General features: G+C 39.2%; 1 protein-coding gene across 2 annotated transcripts in view; it reads right to left on the reverse strand.

Annotated features, from left to right (window-relative positions):
• Positions 1 to 7,490: 7,490 nt before the first annotated feature.
• GIPC2 (GIPC PDZ domain containing family member 2) overlaps positions 7,491 to 17,608 on the reverse strand; it is an 84,784-nt gene continuing 74,666 nt past the window's right edge. Inside the window, exon 6 of one of the 2 annotated variants that reach the window (XM_029227123.1) lies at positions 7,491 to 9,238. In XM_029227123.1, the coding sequence (XP_029082956.1) occupies positions 9,099 to 9,238 (140 nt within the window). In that variant the 3' untranslated portion in view covers positions 7,491 to 9,098. The remainder of the gene's footprint in view (positions 9,239 to 17,608) is intronic. The other variant, XR_003794279.1, reaches the window with a different exon arrangement.

The raw sequence follows: 17,608 nt of genomic DNA on the forward strand, positions 1-17,608 counted from the left end.
CCCACAGCCCAAGTCAAAACAACTAAACCATGAAATCACTTGAACTAGAAGAAGCTTTGAAGGATTTCTAAGGCAAGTCCTTATTCTCCAAAAACATGGTCAGGACCTTTCTTTCCTTAATTTTTTTTTTTTCAGTCAAACTAGCAAGTGATTATTATGGCGGTGACTATAAAAAAAATCCAGACTTATTACTAATTATAATTTTTAACCTAAAGAACCATTAAAATCCTTCAGCATATGGTTTCTAACCTAAAAATCTGTCACTTAGACATTTAAGTCTACTTCTTAGCCTGACCTCTGCATAGCTGCACCCTTACTGAGGCTGACGAGAGCAGTTAACTGGATCTATAACCTTGTTCCCCAAGTTTTGATCCCCTCTACATCTTTCTTCAGTTGAGTGACTCAGAACATTGCTCTGGTAAAGTATTAACAGGATCAATTTTACAGAGAGCTCAGGACTTAAACTCAAAACTAGGTTCAAATCCTGTCACTAACCAAATATATGTCCTAGAGCAAGTTATTTAATTGCTTTAGACCTGTTTCTTCATCTTTAAAATGGGGCTAATCTTTACCTACCTTGCGGGGTTGCTGAGAATTAGGTGAGGTGATCCATTTCCTGCGGATGGACACACAGTAGGCACTCAACACACATTTGTTGAAATTCCTCATTAATAATTACTTTAGTGCTTGATATATAGGTGGCTCCATGATAAGTGCTGGGGATACAACTATGAGAGAGACGTTAACAATCCCACCCCCAAGAAGCTGACATTAAGGTGGGGAACATAGAATAAAAACAACCTAATAAAATAATCACAAATAATGATGTGTTGTGATGGAAACAAACAAGGGCTGAGATCAAGAATACGGAGAATAAGGGGAGGGAGAAGGTCAAAAAAGCCTTTTCCAAAGAAGTGGCATTTAAACAAACAACAGAAAGATGACAAGGACATAGCCATGCAAATAGGAGGAAGGGTGTTCAAGGCAGAGAAAATAGCAAGTGAAAAAGATCTGAGAAAGGTAAGAGCTTGGAAGTCAAAAGAAAGTTTAATGTAACCAGAGCACAGAACTAGGAGGAGTATGGCAATGGGGTGGGCAGGGCTTAGGGGGCCACTGTATGGAGCCTGAAAGGGAGTGATGTGATCTCATTAACATGTAATTTGCCAGTGTCCCAGCCAGGGGTCACATGCTAGTTCAGGTCAGCCTCCCAAGTACAGAAGCAAGGATTCCCCCACACATCACCAGGTGTTCAAGAGACCATCTCTCTTTTCTAAAGCTTATGTGTCCTTTTTAAAAAAGAGCCTGGGGGGACTTCCCTGGCAGTCCAGTGGTTAAGAATCCACACTTCCACTGAAGGGGGCATGGGTTTGATCCCTGGTTGGAGAACTAATATCCAGCATGCCACGTGGTATGGCATGAAATGAAATGAATAAAATAAAATAAAATACAATGCCTGGGAATAGGGCAGCCACAAGAATAAGCCAGAGGTTCTAGCAGATAGGGTGACATTCCTGCTAGACAACAACAGGCAAGACTGCTGACAAACAATATCCTCACCGAACACTGATGACAGAAATAAATAGGGGATGGGAAGAGCTGTTCTATGAAGGCTAGTGCTCTCTGGTCAACGACTCAAGCTTCCTCACAGGTCTTGGGTGTTCAAACGCCACCCCTCACTATGGGCCTTACTCCCTCTGTGCCATGATGAAAGATCAGGAATCTTTTGAAGACTTTTGTTCCTGTTGGTCTAAACACTCCATCTAACCATGATGTGCCCGCAGGAAAACAAGGTACCAATCTCCTCTGTTTGGGCCTTTAAAGACATTTCTCTCTCTCTCTGTGCCCTTCCTACACACACACAGAGTTTAGCCTTCACAGCCTTTAGTCTACACCTAAGAGATTTCTTCATTTTGCCTCCTTCCTCTTATTTCTTTCACAGTAGACTCTGTGGGCCCTTTAGTAGAAGCTGAATCATCCAAAAAGTAGTGTCCCTTCCCTCAAAGACAGAAAAGAGCTTAATGTCAAACCCTGCCAGGGAAGAAAAAATGAGGCACTGACACTTTCATTTTAAAGGATGCTGAACACTCATGCCCTGCAGTAAACGTTTTCAGGGTACTCTTGTTACCGGACAGCACAGAGCCTGTTGGAGCAGCCACAGGAGAAATGGCATGTGGATGAAATAGGTGACAGTGAAACTGGAAAGAAGTGGATGTATTCAGGAGGCATTTTAGGAAATACAACAAAAAGGACTTGCTGCTGAAATAGACACAGTAGGTAAAAGAGCAGTGAGGTGAATTATGAGCCACTCCCTGTCACAGAAATTGAGGAAAATGAGACTTCTGAGAAAAATCTAATGTTTCATGCTCGACATGTTAAGGTTTTGACACACCAAGTGGAGATGTCAAGGAAGCAGTTGAGTATCTGAGTACAGAGCTCAGAAGAGAGGCCCAAACTGATGATATAGATTTTGGGGTTGAAAATATAAAGATGTTTAAAGATACAGGATCAGATGAGTCTCCTAAGAAGAGGGTAGAATAAGGGATAGGAACCCAGGCCTGAGGCCTGAGAAACACCATGGATGGAGGTTAGGTAGAGAAGAAAGAGCAAGGAATGGAAGGTGTGAAGAGGGAAGGACATTGCAGGAAGATGACTACAGTGTTCCCATTATCCTGTTATCTTAAAGTTTCCCATGGTTTTGACTCCATTCCTTAAGTTTGTAAGATTTTATTTCTTCATTTTTCTCTAGCACCATTGCAAAAGATGAAGTTTTCCTCTTGTTTTATGAGGAAGAAAATCTTTGGTTTATCTCATTTTTATATTTGTTTACTTTTCTGTTAAAATAAGATGAAATTCTGATATGTGTTACAACATGGTTGAATCTTGAAAGCATTTTCCTGAGATAACCCAGACATAAAAGGATAAATATTGTATAACTCCATTTATATGAGATACCTAGAGCAGGCAAATTCATAGAGACAGAAAGTAGAAGTTTCCAGGGGCTGGGCAGAGAGAGGAATGCGGAGCTGTTGTTTAATGGATATAGAGCTTCTGCTTGGATGATGAAAAAGTTCTGGAAATAGGGCTTCCCTGGTGGCGCAGTGGTTGAGAGTCCGCCTGCCGATGCAGGGGACACGGGTTCGTGCCCCAGTCCGGGAGGATCCCACATGCCACGGAGCGGCTGGGCCCGTGAGCCATGGCCGCTGAGCCTGCGCGTCCGGAGCCTGTGCTCCGCAATGGGAGAGGCCACAACAGTGAGTGGCCCGCGTACAGCAAAAAAAAAAAAAAAAACAAAAAGTTCTGGAAATAGATAGAGGTAATGATTGCACAACATTGTGAATGTACCTAATGCCGCAAAACTGTACACTTAAAAATGGTTAAAATAGTAAATTTTGTTTTATATATATATATATACACTATAAATATATATAACATAAGTATTGTATATTATATATATGCAATATAAATAAAAATTTTTAAATAAACGAATCAAATTATTTTTACAAGAACTTATCTGAACAAGGGGGTAGAAATTCTAACTTCTAGAGAAAACACTTTTTCAAAGCTGAATTAATTCATTGGATGTATAACTTTTTTAATCATAAATATTATTTCTCACTTATTTTTAGATGACACATAAGATAAGGAAGCATGAAGTACGTTCTGCATTCTACCCTCTGCATAAAGGGACGTCAATAAGAGAAAAATCTATACAAGGAGAATTCAAGCAGCATTTTTACAAGATTAGCTTTTCCATAATCAAAACCACAGCATCCACTGAACTTACTCTAATTGAGAGAGGTCAGTCTTCTTATCACACATGTCAATTCCATTCTCCTAAAAGCGAAAATGTTTAGAAACCATTGTTTCAGAGGATCTTTATCTACAAAACTAGAAGAGGATAAAAAACCTAATAAGGGTAAGATAAATAGCCAATATTTACTTGTATCAACAGTAAACATCAAACACTGCATGTAAACTGAGGCAAAACCATCACATGGGTTAACCAATAGTGTGCCACTTGGGGAGTCTATTTCTCTAAGATAACAAATTCTTCTAGCATGCCAAGTAACGTTTAGAAAATTGCCCACTTAACAAAATGCCTATTGTCATTTACGCTTTTTCGCATACTGCATCACATGCATTTGAGCACTTATCTGATTGCATTAGAGATCTCTTTTATACCTCTGTTTACCTTGGTAGATCCTGAGTGTTCGAGTGTATCTATTGTTCCACCCTAGACTAGGCCAGCACCTTCAGAGAGCTCACAGTAAAGGTCCCTGATTCATTTCCATTTAGAACCATTTGGAGGAGGTGTCAAAATGCAGATTCCTGAGCCCCACCACCAGTACATGGAATTAGCACATTTGTAAGGATTTCTAACAGCTCTGATAGGGCCTTCAAACTATCAAGGAGATAATGAACCCAAAAGGCATAACTACCGAAGAGCTAGGGGCTGATATGTCTTTTACTTACACTATTGTTTGTAAATTACTGCCATAAAAATCGGTTGAATAAAGGAGAAAGTGTCACCCTGGGTAAACCTCCATCTTATAACAGGAACAGCTTCTGACTGTTTTGTCTTAAGAGTATCGTAGCAGTGCCTATCTCGTGTATTTTTACTGAATCAAAGCAAATAATTTGGGGATTTTAAAACTAAGAGACCTTGAGGTTATACCTTGTTACAAAATATGTTGAGAAAAAGATATACCAAGGTATGTTAAAAACACAAAGGTCTGGACAATCACATGTGTTATTCCCATTATTTATTTAGACAAAACTAAAAAGTCTGACATTTAAAACCCCAAATTTTTATTGTTTTCACGATAAAAACATTCATCACTTTTTTTCCATGAAAACGATTTTTTATTTGAGGAGTTCTATTTTAAATATAAGAAATATAAAGTTATGATAGCTTTACAAATAATTTATTTTGATCAATACATGAAGATGTATACATTATAAGTAGAAATACAGTAAATATTACATTTTTAAACAATGTATCAAAATATAATTTGTAATTTCACATATTAATAAATTTCCAAATTCAATCTCAAAAATACATTTTAAAGTATAAGCTATGATTTTTATAAAAGAGGAAAAAACTTTTCTTTATGAAAAAGTAGAATATTTTACCTGTATATAGTCAATGCTATATGCATGGCACAAACAGTTCAAAATACAAAACGTTTACTTAAAACTATCTTTCAGAAATTTTTTTTAAATTTCTTTTTCTTCCTACAGCTTGAAAATATCTAGGGCTATACATAAGTCTCATAGAGATGTAATGTCTCCGATGAAATAAAGATGTCATACTCAACTTTTGTTCGCCCTCCTAGCAGATAATAACCATGAATCATTTCTTAGAACTGGGTTTTCAGGTAATAGGTAGGGACAGGCTGTGCCAGTGGTACACTTCTCAATCTTAGAAATATTTTATAACCATGATACATTACTCTGATATCTCTTTCAGTCTGTGTCAATAAGATAATAAATGTGCATCTTACACAGAGCACTAATGCGTGGGACTGTGAGTTGAATAGCATCTCCTATCTCTCTCTATTCGCTCACAGCTTGAGTAAACACTCAACTGTCTTTCTAACCTATTACTTCCTCCAGAGTAACAGCACGCTACTGGTATCCATGTTTTAGACGTATCACAGAGTGAAATGGTAATTATATGGTCACTCTTTTACATCTCTGGAAGATAACTGTACTCTATTTAGAAAAATCATTACTTTGAAAAAAAACACCATTTGCAGGTGAAATTCATTTTGCTACTATGCTAGGAAGGCAATGATAACTGAAGGAACCAGGAAGGCGCTCTCTAGACTTGACGGAGGTCTAGCAACATGGACCCAAATAAAGTGCGCTTTACTTGGAAAATGTCTATTTGTTAAAGTTATGGGGGGAAATACTGCAAATTAAACATCATGTGGACAAATTATCTCTATTTAGCTAATTATCTGTCACATTATACTATTGGCTACAGCAGCCCCAAGCAGAGGTTAACTGATTACAGCTTTTATAGTTGAATTCTTTCTTTAAATTATTTATTTATTTTTGGCTGTGTTGGGTCTTCGTTGCTGCGTGCGGGCTTTCTCTAGTTGCGGCGAGTGGGGGCTACTCTTTGTTGCAGTATGTGGGCTTCCCATTGCAGTGGCTTCTCTTGTGGAGCACGGGCTCTAGTCATGCAGGCTCAGTAGTCGTGGTGCACAGGCTTAGTTGCTCCGCAGCATGTGGGATCTTCCTGGACCAGGGCTCAAACCCGTGTCCCCTGCGTTGGCAGGTGGATTCTTAACCACGGCACCACCAGGGAAGCCCTATTAGTTGAATTCTTAAAGAGTTTCACATCATATAATTATATAATTGTATTTTTGAAACATCACAGAAACCCAAAATGTACCCATTTGTAGTCATCAGAATGTGTAGACCTGCTGGGAGCCAAGCTGTGTTCAAGACCCCATTGAACCCAACGTTCACTCATCCTTTGCATTCTTTCCACAAAGAAAACAGAGTGTGCTCTTAGTGGCCACTGAAAGATGCTGTTTTGCATGAAAGGAAATCAAGAATAAAATAATCAAAATCTTAAAAAGAATGAAACAATCATCCTCCACTTGGGGGAAAAAAAGTTCTTAGAGAACAAGAGAAAACAACAGAGGCCTTCTGAAAATGTTTAGTGTTGCCAATAAAATGGCACAGTTAAAAAAAAAAAGACTTCATCTCATTGTAGCAGTAGAAGGGTAGCTCCCACTTGTAGACTGACATCCAAAAAGAAACCCTGTTCCTTTTGTGCACTGAGAGTTTTACCAAAAGGCACAAAGTTCACAAAGAGATATATTTTCAGGTAAGAGAACAGAGTGAAGAAACTTACTTTGTTATCAGTTTATCAGTAGAGGTAACAGAGAAAGACATTTCAAGAAAAAAAAACTGTTAGTAGTAGAACACCTGTGCCCAGCTGACACCCTTTATGCTCATTTGATGCTAACAAGCAAGTTACAGTTGCAGCTGTACATGGCGTCAGTACCTTACACATCAAAATTCTAGAAAGATCATGGTAACCACTTTGTGAATATGAGATTCCACAAATCACAGGGAATTTGCACCAAGTGTCAGTGTTCATCCATATCCAAAAGGAAAGGAGGATCAGACAGCCATCAATAATAAACAATGACTCATCATTTCAAATCTAACATCTAGTGCCAAAAATTTTATTTTTTGCTTAAACCGAAATATTTCTGTGGGCCTCTTAAGTCATCCAATAACTTTCCTATCCTATGAGAAGTGATATTAAGAATTAGTATGGGGGCTTCCCTGGTGGCGCAGTGGTTGAGAGTCCGCCTGCCGATGCAGGGGACACGGGTTCGTGCCCTGGTCCAGGAGGATCCCACATGCCGCGGAGCGGCTGGGCCCGTGAGCCATGGCCGCTGAGCCTGCGCGTCCGGAGCCTGTGCTCCGTAACGGGAGAGGCCACAACAGTGAGAGGACCGCGTACCGCAAAAAAAAAAAAAAAAAAAAAGAATTAGTATGTATTTGGGGACCTCTGAAAGAAATTCACTAAACAAGTAGCAACAAATTACTACAGCCTGGGCTGAATGCTATTTCCAAATGATGGGCAAGGGCAATAAGACAATCCACATTCCATAAACTGCTTTTGTTACATGTTAATGACTGCAACAGTTTCTGTGCAGGTTTCAGATTAATGAGACAAAGAATACCAAGATTCATAGAATTAAATTTATGTGAAAAAGAGAGCAGAACGCAGTAAAAGTGAAGTTGCACCAGAAAACAAGAGTTATCTAAGCATCAACCCAGCATGAAAAGGGAACTACTTCTGATTTCCTAGAATACACCCCTCACAGGTTATTATTTCTGATTACCACGGCAGCATGCAGCATTTTCCATCTAACATTTTAGAAGAACACTTGGTCACACCATGCTCTGCCTTATTAAATGATCTATGTGGAAATCATTCATTTCCATTTCTCTTACATGTGTAAAATGTCAAGTTAAGAGTGATAAAACAGTCATTTACCCTCAATTTTCTCAATAATGTAAGGTTTCAGAGAGAGTGCATTAGAACTCTAAAATAATAAGCTAATATATTTTCTCAATTTTCCCTTCCTCCTGCATTTTCACTAGGGGGAAATCTACTGCTGATAGTATCTCCTTTTAAGTTCAGGAGGCTTAAAAGTGTTGCTCTTCCAAAAAAAAAAAAAAAGTGTTGCTCTTTAACCCCCAAAAATGTTCTCAAACATAGTTATTTTCTGAGTAAACATCTTTCAAAAGAAAAGTTCTGCAAAGACTATAAAAACTTTCCCTGGAATGCTTCTAAAGGGTAACATAACAGTAGGTATGGATGGAAAAGAAATAGTGTTGTAAGAACTGCTACAGAAAAATCAAATATAAGTGGTTTCTACCGTATCTGCCTCTCTTTCACCTTCTTCTACATGTGCAAATACATACACAACACAATAGATTTCAACAAGTTTAAGAAGCAAGGAAGCAATTACAAAGAAGCAAAAAATAAGAGTCAATCAATCCTTGTTTTACAAAGAGAGTAAGTAAGCCATAGACATCAACAGGCTATAGGAATCTTCCTCTCCTTATTCAGTGGATTGAAAAAATAATGTTTCTAGACCTCTAGTAGGCATAATTCGTATTTCATGTCCTGAACATATCCTGTTCAAGCTAGTATAACAAAATGAAGATGCTATGAGGCAAATTATACTCCAATCCTCGTCTTCACTGCATTAAGATTTTGCAAAAGAACTACAAAGCAATTTCAATCAACTACTTATACATGGAAAACAAAACATGGCTGTCAATGGGGACCAAAATAACCTATCTAGAAATACTCTCTAAAACTAACTTTAAAAAGCTTTTAAATGAGTATTAAAATTGATCACGTTTTAGGTAATTTATCTTAAGTATACTACATATGCAACTGCATTAAAAAGTGCCCAGAAATCAAAACTATATTTCAAAAGAATGTATTCATACACATAAAACAAGCCAGAGTCCATAACAGTGTCTAAAAGCAGATTTTAACTTTTTTTTTTTTATTCCTCCAGAGACGATGATTCACATCATAATCACCCTCATTTGGCATCACCAATGACTCCCCAAACATCAAAGACAAACTCATCTGGGAACGCAAAGTCTCCAAGGGTTTCATCAAGTGCCACAGCAAATTCATCCGGATTACCTTTGTCCTTTCCAGCTTCAAACATTGTAGTAGCTATCAAAAATAATTTTTAAAGATTAATTAGCATCAGAAGACTGAGAAAAATGACACCAAGGCAAAATACTTTCTAAAAGTAACATGCATAAGTCTATTCCCATAGATATTGTAGAAGGAGATGCATGTCTATGTGCACCAAAATCCATGGGCAATAAGGTTCATAGGCAGTATTATTCACAACAGCCCCAACCCAGGAAGACCCCAGGTATCTATCAGTAGGAAACTAAATAAACATAGTATAATCATACAATGAACTTATACACAGCAATGAAAGTGAACAAACCACAGCTAATATACCAGAACATTCTCAAATCTCCCAAATGTGACATTAAGCAAAAGAAGCCAGACACAAAGGAATCATACTATATTATTCCATTTACATAAAGATAAAAAAAACTGGCAAAACAAATTTATGGCTAAGTTGGGAAAGTGGTTACTTTTGGAGAGGAGGGAACAGGCAATAATTGGGAGAAAGCATAAAGAGGGCTTTTGAGTACTGGCAGAGTTTTATTTCTTGACATGAGTGGCGGTTAAATAAGTGTTCATACTGTGAGAATTTTGTGTTGTATACTTATAACTTGTTCATTTTTCTGTATGCATGTGTATTTAGCATTAAAGAGTTTAAATAATAAGTCATTCATTCATTCAAAAAAATTTTTAATAAAAGGAACATGCATAGATACATACTTCTAGTACAAATTAAAATAAGTTACTCTCTATCATTACACATCAAGGTAGCAAAGATGTTTTAAACATTCTGTCTTCGGCACCCTGGTTTGCATCTTCTACCCCTGTCTTCTTCTCCATCTTGGAGCTCATCAGGTGGAGCCTCTGGTGTCCCTATGGGTGGAGCAAGGGCTCCTGTGGCTAAGCCTGATGGGAGACCCAGAGTACATCCGCTCCCCACCCCCCTTAGTCACTAGCTTTCTCCGTCCCCTCTTCCACTCCCCACCCCCAACTATAAAAAAGACAAAGGATAACAGCTTGCAACGGGGCAATCAAGCTAGGGAGAAGGGGAGGAAATCTGTCTCTTCGTGGAATCAAGGAAACTTTTTTTGAGCCCCTTTCCAGTTTGGGATAGAAAGCAAAGATGGTGCCCTTGTTCTGTTTTTCTAATAAGTTGCCTGGATACCATATTTTATGTCTGGGGAACCAGCATCTTCAGGAGTACACATTCCCCTGGGACTTGTCCCTCCTGGCTGGGAGCCCATAAGGCTCAGCTGGTTTTTTTCTCAGCCCCCTATAAGCACTAGCTACCAGGAAGAGACAGTGTGGATGTGATTTGGGACTTGGGTGAAAAAAACCCAGGTAAAAGGGAAACACCAAAGCCCAGCCTCTTTTTCCCTCCCAAGTTAAGGTTAAACAAATCAAAGGTTGTATGATTTCTCTGAATGAGCCAAGAGGTCTGGTCTTTCCAGCTAAAATCCACTAGGGCTCTGGAGAGCATTTAAGAACTGTTCCTCACCTCGAACAGCTCAGTACTAACACAGGTAGGCAAGGGGGAAGGCAGGAGATGTAGCCAATAGAAGGGCACCACAATCAGAGCAGAAGTGGATGGGGTGACCTGGGGCAGGGGTCAAAGCCCTAGTTAAGGTGAGGAGGGCTTCCACATAGCTGGACAGGTTGGTGTAGGGTGGAGAGTCCAGGTGTGGTAAGGAGGGCATGGGGGCGGGGGAGAAGAGGACAGCAGGCACACTGATGAGAGATTGGTTACATACAAGGGCATGCATCACATACATGTATATACACCAAATAATGGGAACCATGTTTTGTCACTGTCAGAGAAAGACAAATAGGAAAAGGGAGAAAACTAGAATGATTGCTGCTAAATTAGAATTGTAGAGATCAGTGAAATTTTTTTTTTTTCAAAAGAGAGATTAAAAACTATAGAGGTAAAGACATGAACACAGGGCTTCCGTGGTGGTACAGTGGTTAAGAATCCACCTGCCAATGCAGGGGACACAGGTTCAAGCCCTGGTCCAGGAAGATCCCACATGCTGCAGAGCAACTGAGCCCGTGCACCACAACTACTAAGCCTGCGTACTGAGCTGCAACTACTGAAGCCCACGAGCCTAGGGCCCGTGCTCCACAACAAGAGAAGCCACCACAATGAGAAGCCCGCACACCACAATGAGGAGTAGCCCCCACTCGTCACAACTAGAGAAAGCCCGCATGCAGCAACGAAGACCCAACGCAGCCAAAAATAAATAATAAAATAATAAAATAAAATAAAATAAAAAGACATGAATACACACATTCCTCAATCCACTGTGGGGAGCTGGGAGCAGTGACACCCCAATAGCAATGAGCACACAAAACACCCAGATCTTGTTTCCCAAATACCATTTTCCACTAAAAAGAATCAGAGTTCCTCAGAGAAATGGCTGATTCCAGGGCTGGAACAGGAAAAGTACAATATGAACTAAGAATAACTTCTGCCAGAAAGTAAGAAAGTCTCAAAAAAAAAAGGTAGGAACATGTGAAAAGACATAGAAGTCAGAGTGGAATAATGCCCACTGACCAAAATGAGGGACAATTTGAGCATCAGAATAAGTAGTGATGGTCATAGATTATAATCCTATTGAACAAAACAGCAAACCATGAATCCATAATGAAATGATTGGTTGACTGACAAATAGATGGATGAAAGGTTGGTTGGTTGATTCATGAGGAACAGGATATTTACATAGCTTCAAAATATCTCCTCACCAAATACTTATTATGAAGAGAATAACTTGACAGTGGAGAAGCTTAGTAAATATCACCTAAACAAGTCATCAACATAAACAATATCATAAACAGAACAAATCAAAATCCCGTGCCTCCAGGTAAGATGTAATGAAAAGAACACAGCACCACATTTGTGATATCCCTGCCAGAGGTGTAACTTGAATGTTATTATGGAAAAATAATCCAAAAATGAGGAACATTCTGCAAAAAAACTGGTTTGTACCCTCCAAAAGTGTCAAGGTCATGAAAATCAGGAGTGGAAAACGCTCCAAATTGAGACAAGTAAAAGTAACACATGATTTTGAACATGCTTTTTTGCTGTAATGGATATTAAGGCACTTGGTGAAACAAAAACAGGATATGATTAGATGTTAGTAATGTATCAATGTTGATTTCATGATTTGGACGGTTATATTAGGGTTACACAAGAGAATACCTTTGTTTAATGCCTCTTGTTACACAAGAGAATACCTTTGTTTATAGGGAATACGCACTAAAGTATTTGGGGGCAATTGTATATCATTAATTTATTCTCAAATGGTTCAAGAGGAAAAAATTTTATACTGTATAACTTTTCTCTAAGTTAGAGATTGCCTAAAAAAAAATTTTACGCGGTAAAAAGTGAGGAAAATTGAATCTCTTCATTATCATCTCCCTGTCTCTCACGTTGCCCCAGGCTTCAGCCATGACCCAAAAGCTCCTTGATTTACCATTAACCTAGAAGCAAACACTTCAAAAGGGAGGAAGGTCCAGCCGCAGCTGGACCTTCTTCTCCAGCCCAAGGGCCTGCCAAGTTTACTAAAACATGTATATATATATATATATATATATATTTTTTTTTAATGATATGCTAAGGCTGGCCAGGATATAGTGAAGCAAACACTCAAATATACTGGTGTGGACTTTGTAAATTTGGCTTTTGAAAAACAATTTGGCAACAAGTACCAATCTTTAAAAATGTTCACATCCTTTGATCTACTAATATTTCCACTTCTGTGAATCTATACATTTTTTTCTCCCAGCTTTATTAAGATAAAATTGATATACATCACTGCATAGATTTAAGGTACACAGCATAATGATTTGACTTATATATATCATGAAATGATTACCACAATAAGTTTAGTGAACAACCAGCATCTCACATAGACACCAAAATTTTTTTTTGCCTTGTAATGAGCTCTTCGAATTGACTCTCTTAACTTTCATATACACCATACAGCAGTGTTAGCTAGAGTCATCATGTGTACATTACATCCCTAGTACTTATTTATCTTATAACTGAAAGTTTGTATCTTTTGACCACCCTAATCCAATTCCCCTCCCTCTCACCCCCTACTTCTGGTAACCACAAATCTGATCTTTTTCTATGAGTTTGGTTTTTTGGTGTTCTGTTCTTAGATTCTACATATAAGTGAGATCATACCATATTTGTCTTTCTCAGACTTATTTCACTTAGCATAATGCCCTCAAGTCTCATCCATGTTGTCACAAATGGCAGGATTTCCTTTTTATGGCTGAATAATATTCTATTGTATATATATCTCAACTTCTGTATTCATTCATCTGCCAGTAGATACTTAGGTTATTTCCTAAGTCTATTTTCTTAGGCTATTGCGAATATGCTGCTATGAACACAGGGGTGCAGATATCTCTTCAACATAGTGTCTTCTTTCCTTCACACAAAAGAATCTACACTTTTTTTTTTAAATCTTAAAAACAGAAAAGAATTTAGGAGAACATTTTTATTTTAAAAAAAACCTAAGATGCAGGATCATGTTTTTTATTTAATAAGATACAGGATCATTAAGTCACCTCTAGTATGATGAAATATATTAGATGAAATATTTGATGAAATATTTTGAAGTAATTTTAAACAATGTTTATAACTTTGTAATAACCTGAGAAAATCTTTTTAATATTTACTGAAAAAGCAGTACATAAATTTTATATTACAATCACACTATGTTTTTTACAAAAATCTCTACATAGGATGGGTAAAGGGAGAAGTGTATGTTAAAGCAATTATAATCAAATATTAACGGTAGAATCTAGGTGACAGGTATGAAGTATTAAAAAGTCTTTCAACCGTACTGTATGTTTGAAAATCACTGTAATAAAATATTAGAGAGAGAAACTTCTACACAGACAACGAAAGAAAAAAAAAATTTTTTTTTTAAGAAGATGTTGGGAGTAGGAGTTTATTAAATTATTTATTTATTTTTGCTGTGTTGGGTCTTCGTTTCTGTGTGAGGGCTTTCTCTAGTCGTGGCAAGCGGGGGCCACTCTTCATCGCGGTGCACGGGCCTCTCACTCTCGCGGCCTCTCTTGTTGCGGAGCACAGGCTCCAGACGCACAGGCTCAGTAGTTGTGGCTCACAGGCCTAGTTGCTCCGAGGCATGTGGGGTCCTCCCAGACCAGGGCTCGAATCCGTGTCCCCTGCATTAGCAGGCAGATTCTCAACCACTGTGCCACCAGGGAAGCCCGAAAGAAAGTTTTAAATACAGTAGATACATTCAAATTGGAGAGAAAGTTTTTGTTTTGGATTTTTTAGCTAGGGCCTGTTCAATGCAATAAAACTATGGCTGACTTAACAAACTCTGTGCCCTCGTGGGTACCAGCTATATTTTGGAAATTATTTCCTAAGCCACTGAGAAACACTCTAATGTCTATAAGTAATGCTTCTCTTTCAACAGCCATAGTATCATAGTCAAGAAAGGAGGAAAGCGGCCCTCAAAGCGCATTTCCACACAGTGAGATAAGAAACCAACTGTTCAGGAAATGGGACTCTACTGATGTTCTGTGTCCCTCCTCTCCTGAGGTGGTCTTGCCTTGGAGGTCTTAGCCACAAGCCCAGCTTAACCATGGCTTGCTGCAGAGAAGTCCCAAACCTTCACTTCCATCCCTGACTTCTCTCACGAGTTCCAAATACCTCTTTCTGAATAAGGGGTGCACAAGTCTCCCAGCTTGTATTCTGTTAGCATCTCAACCAGCATGTCCAGAAACCAAACATCATGTCCCCTTCCGAAAAAACCACTACTCCTCTTCCCGTTGCCACCACTGTCATTAGTAGTGCAATCATTGTCCCTGTTACCTTCTCTTCTTGCCTGTGTACCGAACACTGCCTCCCCTTGATTCTACCCCTGCAACCTCTCCAGCCTTCATTTCACTCGCACTGCCACCATGCTATTTCCTTAATCTCCAAGTCTAGTCAGCGAACCATCTCCCATAGGTACATTAGATTTCTCTTCCTAAAGCACAGCTCTGATCCTATTAGGTAATAAGACAAAAGGACCAGGAAGCTCCTTTCCACCTCTGAGATTGTCTGTGTCACTCGCATATATGAAAATATTCCTTTGATCTCCAACGCATATCTTAAAAACTCTAAACCCTGTCTGTCATTCTGATCCGAAGTACTCCTGGTTCCCACGTGGCTTACTCCTGCACTAACGCTGTACCCTTAGAAATCTGACAACTCAAAAGGCCGTCTTTCCTCCTTCCTACCTTTGCCCAGGATAGCCTGCTCCAAATCACCAGCTCCACCATCAAAATCCTTTCTCGGGCTTCCCTGATGGCGCAGTGGTTGAGAGTCAGCCTGCCGATGCAGGGGACGCGGTTTCGTGCCCCGGTCCGGGAAGATCCCACATGCCGCGGAGCGGCTGGGCCCGTGAGCCATGGCTGCTGAGCCTGCGCGTCCAGAGCCTGTGCTCCACAACAGGAGAGGCCACAACAGTGAGAGGCCCACGTACCATAAAAAAAAAAAAAAAAAAATCCTTTCTCTCCTTCAAGGTTCCTTCCTCCATGAAATCCTGTGTCCCCAACTGGAAGTGACATCTGCATTCCCTAAAGCCTTCTACCAGTGCTCTTCATACTTGAGTATGCAAACATATTGGCTGAGATCTCGGCAAAGTGCAGATTCTGGTCCAGTAGCTCTGCAGCAAAGCCTGAGATTCTGCATTTCCAACAACCCCCAGGTAATGCCAGTCCCCAGACCACACTCTGAGGCATAAGGCCTTACGGTGCACATTTAACATTATTCTGTGTTGTCATTATTTTCATCTACATATTGCCTCTATCAGAGAATAAACTCCCAACAGATCTTGAATAGCTTACTTAGTCTTTTATGCCCAGGGAAAACTAGCTCAGTGTCTTATGTACAGTAAATGCTGGTAGCTGGGTAGGTCCAGAAAGAGTCCTTGGAATTACACTTAAATAATTTTTGTACCCGCACAGTTAGCATGCGCTCAAGAAAATGAAGCCCAGAACTCTGATCCTATAGCCAGGATGTGAAAGAAGAGCAGCCAAAACTTTTGCAAAAGTAGGACTCAAGTTCAGAATTTTGCTTAGACTACAATTCTAAATAGTTCTCATAGGGCCTACAGACAGCATTTACTGAGACAGTTACCTAAAGATCATACTGACATGAGGGTGATATACAATCTCTTTGAGGAAGAAATAAGATGCACACAAATAAAAGATATAAGAAAATCTACAGACCATTCAGAAGCAGAAATTAACAGTGCAGGTGACTGATGCTCTTAAATGCTGGAGGAAACGATGACCAGGATCAGATGTTCACTAATGGACACTGAATCAAACAACCTCCCTCCCTCCCTCCCTCCCTCCCTCCCTCCCTCTCTCCCTCTCCCTCTCTCTCTCTCTCACTCTCTCTCTCTCTCTCTCTCTCTCACACACACACACACACACACACACATTGGCTGAAAGAAACAACTTGGTGCATGTTTTTTGGCACCTCAGGAAGTCAGCAGTACTGGCTAGCACCCTGAGCCCAGGAACAACATATCCTGGACCTGGCCGACTCTGACTCGCAATCTCTGGTTTGGGTTCCTTAGTCACAAAATGAGAAAAATGAGGGCTTAAGATGCCCAGACAATAACCTTACAGTCCAAACTATATAATCTCACTCATGCTGGCACAACAGAGAAGAAAACCTCCCATACACTAAACACAGCCCCAGAACTGCTCAGACCTCCTATATGTTTCTACCTCTACTACACCACTACCATTATTACTGGCAATAATTGTTAGTAATCATTGCTAAGAATGATAATAGCTATACCTATTATTTATGATGTGATAGAAACTTTATATATATTTAATTTAATGCCTTGCCAACCCAGTAAGGTTGTTTTTTATCATACCCTTTTACAAAGATACAGAAATTATGATTCAAAGTTAAATAATTTGCCCAAGGGCTAAAGCTTCAAAAATGATATTAGGACTCCATACTCCCTGTGAATTCACTATTTTTGTGCCTCTTAACAGACATACGGTCAATAAACATTTACCAAGGATTTACTCTGGGAGAGGCACTGTGGTAGGAGCTGAGATTAAAAACTGAGTAAGTTATCACCCTTCAAGGAAACACGGGTCTTGTAGAAGCAACAAAAGTACCAATTAGGCAGCTTCATAGTTATGCTGGAAATACTGTATGTAATACAGTGCTCCAGAGATCTTTCCAAAATCCATAATTTGCTTATGTATTTTAAAAGAAATTAAGAATGGAGCATGCTCTGAACATGTTATGAATTGCTAACTCATAAAGTATAAACATAGATTTTAAATATTTTTTACAGGAGAAATAAATGGTATTATTGTATCCGTTTTGGTAAAAGA

The sequence above is a fragment of the Monodon monoceros genome, unplaced genomic scaffold (assembly GCF_005190385.1).
Source record: "Monodon monoceros isolate NGI ecotype Baffin Bay Population unplaced genomic scaffold, NGI_Narwhal_1 Super_Scaffold_18, whole genome shotgun sequence".
NCBI classification, from domain to species: Eukaryota; Metazoa; Chordata; class Mammalia; order Artiodactyla; family Monodontidae; genus Monodon; species Monodon monoceros.